The sequence below is a fragment of the Helobdella robusta genome, assembly GCF_000326865.2.
Source record: "Helobdella robusta unplaced genomic scaffold HELROscaffold_91, whole genome shotgun sequence".
Classification (NCBI taxonomy): Eukaryota; Metazoa; Annelida; class Clitellata; order Rhynchobdellida; family Glossiphoniidae; genus Helobdella; species Helobdella robusta.
In genome coordinates, this window is record NW_008705520.1 from 392,436 (window position 1) to 407,640 (window position 15,205).

General features: G+C 37.6%; 1 protein-coding gene across 1 annotated transcript; it reads right to left on the reverse strand.

Annotated features, from left to right (window-relative positions):
- HELRODRAFT_90889 (hypothetical protein) lies at positions 1-14,267 on the reverse strand (the record flags this gene model as incomplete). Its single annotated transcript, XM_009033453.1, has 22 exons — positions 1-92; positions 871-1,000; positions 1,552-1,722; positions 2,850-2,939; positions 3,072-3,163; positions 3,674-3,763; positions 4,318-4,434; positions 4,712-4,812; positions 5,474-5,532; positions 6,538-6,647; positions 6,962-7,155; positions 7,687-7,806; positions 7,944-8,042; positions 8,595-8,769; positions 9,100-9,218; positions 9,878-9,935; positions 11,081-11,179; positions 11,581-11,721; positions 12,196-12,422; positions 12,709-12,941; positions 13,364-13,549; positions 14,124-14,267. Coding segments are annotated over 22 exons (2,847 nt in total), but the record flags the coding sequence as incomplete, so codon positions are not given.
- Between the last annotated feature and the right edge of the window lie 938 nt (positions 14,268-15,205).

Sequence of the window (15,205 nt, forward strand, 5' to 3'; positions counted from 1 at the left end):
TTACGAGAAGATGGTGATGACCTCCTTGCCCCCTCCCCTCACCATCAGCACTCGATCCAATCCCTCGATCAACACCTCCAGGAAGTCCATGTCTGTGCAGCAGATGGATGGAAGGAATAAATAAATGAAATGTGGACAGATGAATGAATGAGTAAACGAATGAATGAAAGAAGGAATGAATGAACGAATGAATGAACGAACGAACGAATGAATGAATGAACGAATGAATGAACGAACGAACGAATGAATGAACGAACGAACAAACGAATGAATGAATAAATGAATGAATGAATGAATGAATGAATGAATGAATGAATGAATGAATGAATGAATGAATGAATGAATGAATGAATGAATGAATGAATGAATGAATGAATGAATGAATGAATGAATGAATGAATGATTGAATGATTAAAAAATTGAATGAACTATTAAAAAGATAAATGGATGAACAGATGGTTTAATGAATAAAAAAAGAATAAATGTGTGATGATCTTATAAAAAGATCTCTTTGAAGACTAAAATTAAATTTAAAAAATGAACGAAATGTTGCTTGAGAAAACTGCCAGCCAGCCAGCCAGCCAGCCAGCCAGCCAGTCAGCCAACCAGCTAAACAACCTACCAATCAATCAATCAATCAATCAATCAATCAATCAATCAATCAATCAATCAATCAATCAATCAATCAATCAATCAATCAATCAATCAATCAATCAATCAATCAATCAATCAATCAATCAATCAATCAGTCAATCAGTCAATCAGTCAATCAGTCAATCAGTCAATCAATCAATCAGTCAGTCAATCAATCAATCAATCAATCAATCAATCAATCAATCAATCAATCAATCAATCAATCAAAGGACTAACAGCTCTTTTCTCCCGAGGAATCCTTCGGAGGTCCAGGCAGGTTAACGATGACCAGCTTGGCCTCTGAACTGTGCTCCTTGATCACCTGGTTCAACCGGATCGCCGTCTGCATCCTCAACACGTTTTGGTTCTTGCGTCTGCGTGGATGATCATTTATGGCTCATTGTAATGCATCACTCACAACCATCAGCAGCAACATGCAATGCATAGTCCATAGGATTACGTGTGAATGAATGCCCCACACACTTCCTTTCTCATCAATCCCAGTAACTGCAAACCAGGATCAAAACGCCTTGAACACTTACATCGTTTTTCACTCAAAATTGACGTAGTGATAGTTTTTTTGGTGGTTATGATTTGTAATTTATTAAAAAAATCTGTTTTGAGGGGTTTGGATGGAAAGAAATTATTTTTCGATTACGTTTCTTGTTGCATGTCTGACATGATGGATGATACCTTTGTCACGTCCTTAAACATTCATCTTCCAATGCATTTCGCAACTAACATTTTCTGCCCGACGTTGAGTTTTGCGCTGCACCTGCCTGTCGCCCCGTCCTCACTGCTGCCACCACCTGCCGTCGTGTTGGTGGTGATGGGAGATGTAGGTGTGGCCATGCGAGATGACTGATGCTCGTCAACCGACTTGCCATCGTCTGATTGGCTAATGGTGCCGTTATCCACGCCTCCATCCAATGACGTCATATTTTTGTTGTTGCTTTCTCCAGCTAACGAATCAACGCTTTTGTTATCGTCGGCGAAGTTGTGATGCTGCTGCTGATCCGACTGAGCTTGCTGTCCATTCAGTGGTGGCTGCTGGTCAAGACTGGGGTGGTGTTCAGGGGAGTCATCTTTCTCCGGGATGACTGTGAAACGCCCACTTGCCTGTGGAAGGTGATGCGAAAAGTGATGAACTGAGTAAATGGTGACATCATCATGATGAACTGACGTGACGTCATCCTGATGAATTGAATGAATGGTGACGTCATCATGATGAATTGTTACTTTATCACCATAATGAATCTATGTAGATTTACGTGGTGGATTGATGAGATGAATGTGATGAATTTTGTTTCCAAGAAGAGATGGCAATAAATAAATAAATGCAAAAAATTATTTGTATTGTTCAATTATTTTTGTGTAATTTATAGAGTCAAAATGTTTTTTTAAATAAAAATTTATTTATCTAATTACAATCAGACAGTTGGGAGATAAAAAAAATAGTTTATAGAAAAAATATAAGATTATACAGGAAATATTTTGAAAAAATACTTTTAAAAGATGTGAAAGTTAAAAAATTATAAAGAACAAAAATGAAGGAAGTGTTTCTGACCCGTGCCCCGTCATAATTGAGGTGACCCTCGTCTCTGATGGGGATGAATTTGTTCTGGGGGGTGGGTCTGAAGTAGGCCTGCTGGACAGGGTGGTTGCATCTGTTCGGTGATTGTTGCTGGTGCTGGATGTTTGACAGGTAGGCCTGGTCCATTATCATTTGTGGCTGAAGAGTAAGGTGTTCGATACAATATCAACAGTGCATGCATTCTGATAACGTGTTACATCAGGTACAGTAGCATATTCATCATTTTTTATTTTTTATAGTGCAGCTCTGTCAAACGCAGAGCGGTTTGCACGTTATTTCATTCTCTACTTGTAGTTAAACATTCGCGCAACAGACTCATTACGTATGCACGCGCAAGCACCAGCCACATCACAAGCGCATGATGGTCTTTCAGGTTCGGGTAGGCAGTGTTCGAACCATGCCATTGCGTAATAACGGCGCGAAATACGGCTCTTTTAAATCGTTGATTATATTGTCACTAACATCCCCACCACTAATTTCACCATCATCATCATCATCATCATCACCACCACCATCTTCATTACCACCACCATCATCATCACCACCATAATCATCACCACCACCACCATCATCACCACCACCATCATTATCATCAACATCATGAACTCACGGTTAAAGACACCCTCTTGATGTTCATCTTCTCCAGCAATGCGTTCCTCTGCTCTGCCATCAAGGTTCGTTCGTAGGTGTAGGCTGATATGTCGTTGGTGGGCTGCAGCGTGGTGGTGGTGGTAGTGGTGGTGGTAGTGTGGATCATGAAAGATAGAAGGATCGATCAATGATTTAAAATTCAACGAATTTTTACAATTCAATGAATAAACAAGAAGAGCTCGAGCGAACTGACCATTTCAACGACCTTGACCTGGGCAGGGATCCTCAGGTTGTACAGGAACTTCTCCATGTCCTTCTGAATTTGAATGTTGTTGTCTTCCATTTCTGTTATTTGATTTATTTCGTTATTTGTTGCTCACATTATCATTTAGTTGTTCGTTCGTCGATAAAACTAATTGTTTTGTTTGGTCTAAACGTTATTCATATGATCCTCTAATATTAGAACGAGTTATTTCACATTTCACCATTCATCAGTCTATCAATCAATGTGTATGTATCTATTGCTTACGTCGGAGAGAGATTTGAAGGTTTGTAAAAAATTAAAAAAACCTTTACAATCAAAATTTTTGGACCATTCAATTTAAACACCTCTCTCATTACAGTATATTTGGATAAGGATTAGGGCATATGCATCTAACACCCGGGACGAATTTCTGACTCAACCATATCCATCCATCCATTCATCCATCCATTCATTCGTTCTTCCATTTATTTAGCCATTTATTTGACAATCTATTGTTCTATTTATCCCTCCATTCTTCCATCCATTCATCCATCCATTCATCCATCCATTCTTCCATCTGTCCATCTTGCTGTCCATCCATCCGAACGAACGGGCTACAGTGAATATCCTCATCTTGCACTTCTTCCAAACTTTTCCTTGCGTCAACAAGAAGGGCAGTAACATCAGCAAGCCTCCCTCGTCTGTTGTTGTTGTTGCAGTTGTTGTTGCCGTTGCAGTTGTTGTTGCAGTTGTTGTTGCAGTTGTTGTTGCAGTTGTTGTTGTTGTTGCAGTTAGCGTTGCAGTTGTTGTTGTTGTTGTTGCAGTTAGCGTTGTTGTGGTAGTTGCAGTCAGTGTTGTTGTGGTAGTTGTTGTTATCGTGGTTGTTGCAGTTGTAGTTGATGTTGCAGTCAGTGTTGTTGTGGTAGTTGTTTTTGCAGTTGTTGTTGTTACAATTGTTGTTGTTGCAGTTGTTGACGGAAATGTTTTTGAATTTTATAGATGGCGTTGATATTTTTGCAAATGTTTTCAATTCGTGGCAGGCAGACATTCGTTAGCGCGAGTTTTATGATGAGCAGTTAGTTCATCAAGTGGTTAAAGAAGCAGACCTCAACATGTCTCAATCATTCAATCAAATCACAAAAATAAATTTTAAATCAAAAAACAAAAATTTCCATTTCGAGTAAGATAAAACAAAGAGATCTCCTGATCGTTGGAGCGACTGACCAACGCAGATGCACATTGAATGAAAGGATACGTACAACCCACCAAATATCGATCGTGCCTCCCAGTCGGTCTCCATTCTCCGGGAACTGATTGATGCCCTTCACAATGAGGACTGCCAAGTGGCGGTCAGCCGTCAGCTTCATCGTGTCTGCGTGGAATTTAATTTTTAATCATTAATGAACGTCATCATGTATTTTGGTTGCGAAAGTGGATTCCTTTTATTTTTTCATGCTTGGTCGCAAATTTTGTGAAATCATTTTTTCGTTTTGTGAATGTTGTAAATCTGCATGACACGACGTGGCCAACAATTTGTTTGCATGTGCGTCATTCGCCTGAAGTTGAGAATGGTCGTCTCTGAATTGCGCAGAAATTAAATGAATGGTAGTTCAAATGACAACTTGCCACCTGACCCACCACCAACTGACCGATGAAAGTTTTGTAACCCTTGGACTCCTGCCTCCACTTCACGGGCCAGTTCAAGAGGACCGTGTTGTGACGAAGTCCACCCACACCTGAGTCCTGGATACTTTAAGAGGTGATGATGACGATGATGTTGGTGGTGATGATGACGGTAGTGGTTGTGAAAATCTATGATGATGAAACTGATGAATAAAATTATGTTAATGATGACGTCATAATAATGATTAAATGTGATTCAAATTGATGACAAAAACGCAATGAATATTTTTGTTAGTTTTAACGGTGACTGGCGAGTGATGGCAATGATGAAGATCTGGCCTTACAAAATCGTGAGCAGGGCCGGCCTTAGGTAGTGGGAGGCCCTATGCAAAATAAATTTGGTGGCCCCAAGTGACATTTTTTAAAAACGTACACAAGAAAATTTTATATATTTAAAAAAAATTTCAACCTGAATACGTTTGTTTTATGATAAATTCTTGCTGCATAATACTGCGATTAATTAAAAATAAAACAGTTAGGTATATAAAATTAATTCATCGAAGAAGGATTTCTTAAAAAAATGTTGTTTTAATCTGCATTGCAAGGCCCATAAAAATCGGAGGCCCTAGGCGACTGCCTAGTTTGCCTATGCCAAAAGCCGACCCTGTTGTGAGGATGGATTACACCTCCCAGCAACTTCATTTCATTTTTTAATGATGAAATTTTGAGCAAATTTGACGTTTTTGATCGAACGGCAGAAAGTTTTTTGAAAACAACCATCCACTCACAGGAAGCTGATTCCATCTCCAAGGTTTCGAGCCACCACAACTTCCGCCAAGCCCTTGACCTTTGCAGAAATTAATAATTAGCTTTATTATTCATTGTTCTATTCGCTAACGATTGCACACACACAAACAAACCCAGACAAACCTACAAACACAAACCTACAAACACACACACATATACACATTTTTTCATTCACGTTTTAATTTATCATTATCACTGTAACCAAAACCATCGTTCATTTTTTCAACCCCGTCATCACAACCCTTAACTCTAATCATCATAATCATCAACGCTGCCACATCACAAACGTTGTCGTTGTCGTTATTATTATCCTGGTCACATTCATCATCACCATCATCATCATCATCATCATCACCATCATCATCATCATCACCATCCAAAGTATCATAATTATTATTACTGTCCACTATATTTTCATTGCAAGTATTAGTACAATTAATCTTATCATCTTTGCCATCACCTGTACTTGAACTCTGGTTCGTGTCATCTCTACTAATCTCCCACTAATCTTAACGTTACGTTGAATTTGAATGACACTGAAAACAGCGAGTAACTTGGCACACCCACGTAGGTCAGGCTTGTGTCGGCGTTCGAACCAGGTCATTTTACATCTCTTGTTCATGAAGTCACACAAACTGAGCAAACTTCCACTGCATAAGTCATTTTGCCGACATCAATTACCGCTCCTTTTCTTGTAGCGATCACTTATCAGACCATCAATACCACCATTAAATCACCATCACTATCATCCGTTTTACAGAAATATTTTTCTGATCATTTTCATTCTTTTAACTCTACCATAATCATCCCCATCATCATCTCCATTATCATAATTTTCATCATCCAAATCATCATCATCTTCATCTTCATCATCATCACAGCAATCTCCATCATTATAGTCATCCTTTTTTTATTACAATAATATTAAAAATAGTTTTTTTCTCGTTTTAATCATCACTTTCTCATCATTAGCACCATCGTCATCATTACCATCATCACTACCATCATCATCAATATCAACAGCATCATCATCACTCCCGCTCACTTTCTCTCTCTTCATGACTTCGTTGATGGTGTGCTTGGCCACCTCGGCTTCGTGCATGCGGTGTTTGTGCTCCCCCTCAAGGACCGTCCCCACCAGGGTCAGCCCCCGACCTGTCAATAATCAGTCAATCAGTCAGTCAGCCAGTCAGTCAGCCAGCCAGCCAGTCAGTTAGTCTGGCAGTCAGTCAGCCAGCCAGCCAGTCAGTCAGCCAGCCAGACAGTCGGTCAGTCACCCAGACAGCCAGACAGTCAAAGATTTCAATAAGAAAACGCTTGCAAATTGAGAGTGAAAAAAATTAAGTGGAAACGAAATCAAAACCAAAACCAAAAGAACAAAATTAAAAAATTTTTGATATTAAAAAAGTAACACCATAATTAGAAAATAAAGCCGAAATAAACTCAAATGTGTAGCAAGCAGCACCAACCAGCTTTCAGCTGGCTGGAGAACGTTAGCAGTTTTCTGTACTTCTGGTCCAGGTTTTCTCCACCCTTGATGAGAATGAGCAGTTGAGGTCTCCAGTTCTTGACATGCGGAGGTCCCTCCTCCAAACGCAAAAGTGCGAACCTCGCTGCTGACATTGCCAGGCCCCGAATTCCATCGCCCCATTCTTTCTCAGCCCTTTTAAACAGAAATTATTTTATATTGTCCAAAGTACGGATTGTGAATCTTTTTTTTACGTTGGCGCATTTTAGATTTTGAAATGGAGTATGATTCTATAAACTTGTTGACTGCATTAAAGATCTATAATAATAACATTCGATTGATTTCCTAGTTTATGATTGCATCCGTTTAACAAAAAGTAAGCATGAATAATAATTTTATGGTAAATTGATTGGACAGAAATGAGCCAAGCTGGATTAATTTAATTTGTGAACATACAAATTTCAACGCAATGATGGGTAATTAAATTTTAATTCATTCAACTACTTTCACTAGTTTAGTAATTCATATTTTTTATACTTTTAAATGGAAATAAATATTTTTTAAATTGTTGAAATTTTAGATATATGAGTATAAAAAATATTTGAAAAAATGGCACTAAAGTTAAATGCCTTGGCAGGCAGTTTTAGCAAAGTTTTAGCAGGCAATTAAAACGTTGGGTGTGTAGATAGATGGTGTGTGATCTGAATGAGAGGATGAAGTACCTACCCTTTGTATTCGATGTACTTGTATATGCCTGCCGCCAGCATCAGAGCCGCGATTGCGTAGTACCAGCTCGACATGAACATCAAAATCAAGCAGAGGGTCACGCCAAATAAGGACAAGCACCTAACGTTGCAGTGTGCAAATACAAAAATCAGAAGTTACTTCACATCTTGAAATTTATTTTTTTACACTTCTATGATATTATTTTCAACATAAATTAGTTTTTTAAAGTGAAGTAATGGTAGAAATGCAGCGCCTACCAGTGGTACAATTTGAATCTCGGCCTCCAGTTGGGACTTTTCAGGATGGTCTGCACGGCGCAGGCCATGTTCGTGAAACAGTAGCACATCAGGAAGAACCTGCATGTGTGTTTGTATGTGCATGCCTTTATTATATTATATGCATGTGTTTAATTGTATTTATATGTATATACAAATATATGCATGTATGTACGTAAGTATGTTTGTATTTGCATGTTTTTGTATGCGATTAAGTTTTTTTTTATTTGCAAGTGTGTTTGTGCCTGTTAGTATTCATTTTTATGTTTTATCTTCATGGGCGTACAGTTGTGTTGTCTTATGAGGTTTTGTTTTGCGTATACTTCTGCAGTTGAGTTGTGTTTCTATGGTTTCTGTGGTCAGTTTGTTATCGATAAGCATGACTGCTTGCGTGTAGATCACGTGCCTGAATGTTTTCCGAGCATCTCCGTGCATGTGTTTAGTAGGCCCAACGTCAATTTAATTGCATTTTTTCGTGTTTGCCTTTGAGCGTTCCGATGAATATTAACGTGTTTCAACGCTGATAACTATTTTCGTTTAAATGTCGTGCAATATAAGGTTAATGCTTAAAAAAATCAAATAAAATTATTAGCAGATAACAAAATAGTAAAGTAATAAAAATGGAAACCGAACATAGTGATGATGGGGGCGATGTAGTCAACGTTTGCCAGCAGAACTCCACACTCAGCGATCGTGGCCGTCAAGTAAAGGGCCCTCTTCGGCTCGCCCTTCTTATTGGTCACCGCAAAAGGGTTCAGAAATGGAATCACGCCATCCGCGGCGATTGCCTGCAGTAACCTTGGAGCGCCTGCAAGAAATCAACGAATGACAATTTGTTCAAGTTGTTCATGTTCTGAAGTTGTATTACTCAACAGTGGTAACATTGTGTTGAATGAAACACGAATTGTAGCAACGTATTTATCATTTGTGAGTGGGATGAAGAAAGCTTATTTGTCATGAAAACTGATCTAACACCTCAAAATTCAATCATCAGAAATAAACTTAATTTTTAACAGTTTAGCAAATTTTTATAATTCAGTTTAAAACATTTTTACTACAAGCATTTCAACAGGTGAAATATTCGCAACGCATTGAGACTTTATAGCGTTCGAAAAATAAAGATGAACATCCAACTGACCAACAAGACTTTGCAGGCCAGCACCGCACGTTGAGAAGAACGACCCGATGACGATTACCCATGGATTGGGCCAGGCCAGGTGGGACACTATCAAGCCACCGCCCATGCTCTCACCAATCCTGCCAAGTGACCAATTTAAATAAGTTCACACATTTTTTCGTTCATTTTCTATTTTTTCTTATTTTTTTTATATTATCTTAATTATTTTATTGCTTTCTCCTTCTATCTCTTCTTTCCATACTTCTTCTCTTTTTTCAAACTCATTCATCTCTTTGCTTTTTCTCTTCCAACGCAGCATTGCCCATATTTGTATCTTTGTAACTTGTATCTTTGTAACTTGTATCTTTGTAACTTGTATCTTTGTAACTTGTATCTTTGTAACTTGTATCTTTGTAACTTGTATCTTTGTAACTTGTATCTTTGTAACTTGTATCTTTTTAACTTGTATCTTTTTAACTTGTATCTTTGTAACTTGTATCTTTTTAACTTGTATCTTTGTAACTAAAACATCACACAATTGGTATTTAAAGCATCAACCATTTATCTCGCCAGCTACTGGCTGAGGACTTTTCAACAAACATCAACGTCCATTTAATGCAGCCAGTCTATCTTTTATGGGCTATTGTGACCATCTGTACCATCATCACTGCTACCACCAATCCTGCTTTTATCATCATACCCATCATGTCTGACATTATCATATTTGCTATCCTCACCAACAACACTACCATCACCAACACCACCATCATCACCATTAACATCATCATCAAGAACTCACTTATCCCGCAGTAACTGGCCCTCCACGCAAGCACCAAACAGCAGCAAGCAGCTCAAATCTTTACGACGGTCAGACTCGTTAAAGAACAGAAACGACGTATTTGTTGGTACATTTCAATTTTAATACCGTCATACAACCCAACCATGTACTCAGCCCAATGTATGTAATATACACATAAGATCATGTGTTTGTTTATGCCTCAATAAAAAATTGTGTTTTTAATTATACGATGTATAAAATTGAATTTGGGATCTTGAATAAATTTGTAACAATTTCTTGCTTGAGATCCGTTCTCAGAACGGTAGTTACGATAGAAAAATTTTTAAAACTCGCAACAACCCCTGCTAAAATTTTTTTATCATCCATGTGATTATGACAGCTTTCTTAGCAGTGCAGCCATGCAAGAAGGGCAGAGTAAGACTGCGTGTAATATATTCATTGAAATATTAATATCTCTGATCACAATCATCATTATCATCACCGAAACCATCATTATCATCAACAAAACCATCATTATCATCATCACTATAATCGCCATCGTCATCATCACCATCATCACCGCACTCATCGCACCACTACATTCCCCTGCCTCTGCATGGAAAAAAATGAAATTCAAAAGTCATTTTGAAACTGAAGACCCAATAAATGTTGTTGACGCAAATATGATGATGACGTCACAACATGATGACGTCATCTCGGGCTGATGTGCCGCAATTTCATTTTTCAAATGCCATTTATTTTTTTTATCTCTCTCTACAAAACTTGCGCTTGCTCGAGGCCACCGCATGATGATGATGATGTCTGTCTGTTTGATGATGATGTCTGTCTGCCTGTTTGTCTGATGATGATGATTATGATAACCAGGATTGATAGTGATAACGTTGTTGTTGATGTGATAATGATAAAAGTACTATGTTGATGCGTTTATTATGAGCGTTGTGACGACAATGATGATTTATTTGGCTCTGATGGGGCGTGGGATGGTGACGACGACCACGATGATGGCGAGCAATGATGTTACGTTGGGAACGTTTCAAAGGTTGTAGTTAATACTGAAGAGGTTCAAAATTTTCATACTGTGGTGTTTTTAAATTTGTTAAACTGGCTCCAAAAACTACACCTCTGTTCCTAGAAGAGATTTGTGTTTTATAAGAAAGCAGAAAAATGTTGTCGACGACAAATTGTTATTCAACGAAAGGATACAGACGAATGAAGTGATGGCCACAGCTCCTATTGTGCCAGTCGGAATGGATTTCTGTGCATCAGCCAAGTCACCTGACCTGTTCGAGCCCGCCATCAGACCTGGGGATTATGTCGTTATTTTTTAACTTTTGCATACAAAATTTTAAATGCTATTAAGCGAAATGCTACAATTACTCATTACAATATCTTAACATTACTCATTAATACAATTACAAATACGTACAATTACTTATTATAATATCAAAGGATCGAGTGTTTTGCGTTATTTATGGTGGGAGGGCCACTGATGAAAAATTGCATAAAAAATTGTCAAAAATGTTCAAAGTCGTCTGCAGACATCACCAATTTATTTTTTAAATTCAACAGTCCACGGTTGTTTTTACTTACTTTTTAAATTTATTTCAACGGCATCGTGCTGTGAATCCATGAGATAAAAATTGTTATTAATGTTCTGAAGAATTAAATTCAGTATTGAAGAAATTGTAAACCAATTTACGAACCTGTGACGGAAGGGAAGAAGATGCCAATGAGGACGATGAAGGAAGTTGAAATATCAGACAGGATGTCACCCTTGTCGCGGTTGCCTTTTTCTTGAGTTCCGATTCTGTCTCCATCCTTGTTGTATCTGCTCATGGCGTTCTCTGAGCAAGTTTTACATGATGCCGTTGAAATGAATTTAAAAAGTAAGTAGAAACAATTTTTATTGTTTCGAGTAGTTTCAAATACTTTCTAAAACTAATTTATCCATAGTTAATTTATTTGTTAGCATGCATCTCGCATAATATGTTAAATAATCTGTAATTTCTTCAATGTCAAATGGTTTTAAATCATTTTCTATTAATATACTTTCCTTTGATATACAAAAATCGCATTGCCACAGAACATATAAATAATGGCGTGAAAATTAAAAATATTTCTGATAAGTTGTTGTTTTTTTTTGACGAGGTTGGCTTATGATAATCTGTTTGCATTTCTCTGCACAGCACTTTAAAAACAACTTAATAGGAAATTTTATTATTTCGCAGTTGTAAACACACACACACACACACAACACACACACACACATATATTTACATGTACAATATACACTCTAAAACTCAAAAACCCCGTCTCACCCATAAACTTTCCACTTCCCAAACCAGGAATTCCCGGTTTCTCAATCACTTCGTTCTCCCGGAAGTAGATACAGTCCGGATCGGTGCTGGAGTCAATTTCATCGTAGGTGGTGTTGGGACAGTACATTTTGAAGATGCTCCCATTAGAGAATTTGTTGCACTGCATTGTTCCATTCTCGTCCTGGATCTTCTTCAATGCTAGCAAACGTTGTCCCAAGAAACAGATTCTGTAATATGGAGTAACAGCAAGAAATATAGTTCGAGATATAATGCGCTGCTGTTAGGATTAGCATGCCGTTTTGTTTGTGATTTGTCTGCCAACTTTTCATTGTTTCTAGAACATAAGTTCTTATTTCAAAAACCATTTAAATATTATCAAACCAAATGTCTTCAAACTAAAGTTGAGTGTCAGTCATGACAGACTTCAGATACAAACATTGGTAATTAACCAAAGGTTTATTAATAAAAAATTAATAGAAATTTTAAATTTGATATTTTGAATGTTGATCGAACTTGGGTCCCCGGCTGGGGTTGGCCGTGAAGATCCCGATGTAGACGCAGACGATGGAGAAGAGGACGCAGAAGAGAGCGACCGGGGAGAACTTGCTGACGAACTTGACGCCGATGAAAACCATGATGAACATGATGAGCAGCAGTCCGGTACCGTACACCCGGTAAGCGTTGTATGCGTTCTCGGGAATGTTGATCGGACCGAAGATGGCAGCCTCCGATGGAGCCATGTATTGCTGAGTGGTGTGTTCAAGTTGTTTCAGTAATATTCTCTATTTGCTCTTTGTATTATTTGTACCATATGTATCATTGGTATCACTGAATGTATCATTAGTATCACTGATTGTATCATTAGTATCACTGATTGTATCATTAGTATCACTGAATGTATCATTAGTATCACTGAATGTATCATTAGTATCACTGAATTTATCATTAGTATCACTGATTGTATCATTGGTATCACTGAATGTATCATTAGTATCACTGATTGTATCATTTATTATTCATCCATTATTATTATTATACTATTCATTATTTCTAATTGTATTGGCCAATGAGATACAAATAACGAATTAGAATAAAACGGCTGGAAGTCATCAACTTAACAACAAGACATCCATCCACATATTAACCACCAAACGGGATTGGGACCAACCAGCATGATCTCGACTGCTCCGACGATGTACATGGAAGATGCCACCGTCGTCCCGAGGTAGAACAAAATACCGACAGCACCGCCGAATTCCGGTCCGAGAGATCTCGATATCATGAAGTAGGAACCTCCGCCCGGAACAACTCCGTTCGTCGCTATGGCACTCATCGATATCGATGTCGTCATCGTCTAGGTGGTGACGTCATTTTAAATAAACATTCATTCAAAAAAATGGAATCATTTTATGGGAGCACACACTGACGACAAAATTTTATTGCAGTACTAGGATGCAATGCAATCAGATAGGAGCGGCAATAAATGGTTGTGTTGTCGTGTTTGACCTGCGGGATGTTGGCATTGTTGCTGTCATACCCGTGTACATCGTTATTAACATTTGCGTCATCAATCGTCGGTTCAATATGAAACCGCAGGGCATCCATCATTTCCACGAGCCGTGTCGTCGTTAGTCTCATTGATATTATTTATTGGCACGTCACATCAAACAGAATGCGTTCTTGAAATTGTTAGCAACTAATGCAACAGCAGCAACAACAACGCTAAGTTAACAAAAACAAGCTAACGTCAGATGACGTAAAAACATTAATATGAAAAATTTCTCGTCGCCACTATTACAAAACAACCCAACTCAATTGCAACATTAAGATAACATAAAGCAAAATTATTATAATACAACAACAATATCAAATAAAAACAAAAATACGATAGCGACAACAACAATAGTACAAAGAACATTTCGACTAACGCAGCAGCAGCAAGTGAACGCCAGTATGAAAGCTTCGACCCACCCAGCAGTACCGACCACCCACACCAGTCTGATGAACAAGATGACTCCAAAAATGTTCTGGATGCACGGGAAAAACACACCCAACACGGTTCCCAGTTTTGCGGACTGCTATACAAATGTATGCACAAATGTTTGTTTGTTGTTTATTTGTTTGTCTGCTTGTTTGTTTTTGTTTGTTTGTTTTGTATGTATGTATGTATGTTTGCTTGTGTTTTAGGTTCATGAGATGTATTGTTGCATTTCAATGTGCAGTGTTTATTTTTCTGTTTATGTTTGTTTATTATTGAGTATCTTTGTTTATTATGAGTATGTAAAAATGTTATCGCCTGTGTCTCTCAACTTACTAAATTTCATGATATTTTTTAGGGTACAGAATTGTCTCAGTGATGATACACACAATGATCCCACAAGAGATTTTTTCAACGTGTTCTACACATGCACACACATACATACACGCACATACACCCACGCACACGCACCCATGCTCAACCACAAGATAATTTTCGCACTCATACATAAAGAAATATTTGAAAGAGGACAAGTCGTAAAGAAAATGTGCAGTTTGCATGGACGTAGCGAGAACCTGCTTCTTTAGATGCACACACGTTGAACCGAAACGGAAAATTGTTTTATGTTTAGAGAAAATTTTATTCATGATTCTAATGATAAAATATATTCACTCTATAGACCTGAAGTAAATCGATTTTATAATATCAATAACAAAACTGAGACTGATTTGTAGCAATTTAGGAAGAAATATAAATTAAATATTAATTAATAACATTTATCATAAAAAAATAATAAGTTGGAATACTTTTGGTAAAGTTTTTCTTTTGGCAAAATTTGAGTTCACGAAACTCTACCGCTAAAAATATTTTAGAGCTCATGAACAGATGTTAAAATGTTAGGCAACGTAAAAGCATGAAAATGAGGAAAGATTGAGTGAGTTGCTGACATGACAGCACGTTAAGTTGTAACAATAATGCAACGGCATGTTTTTTTTTATAAAGATTGCAAAGATATGAAAAAACTTACTAGAA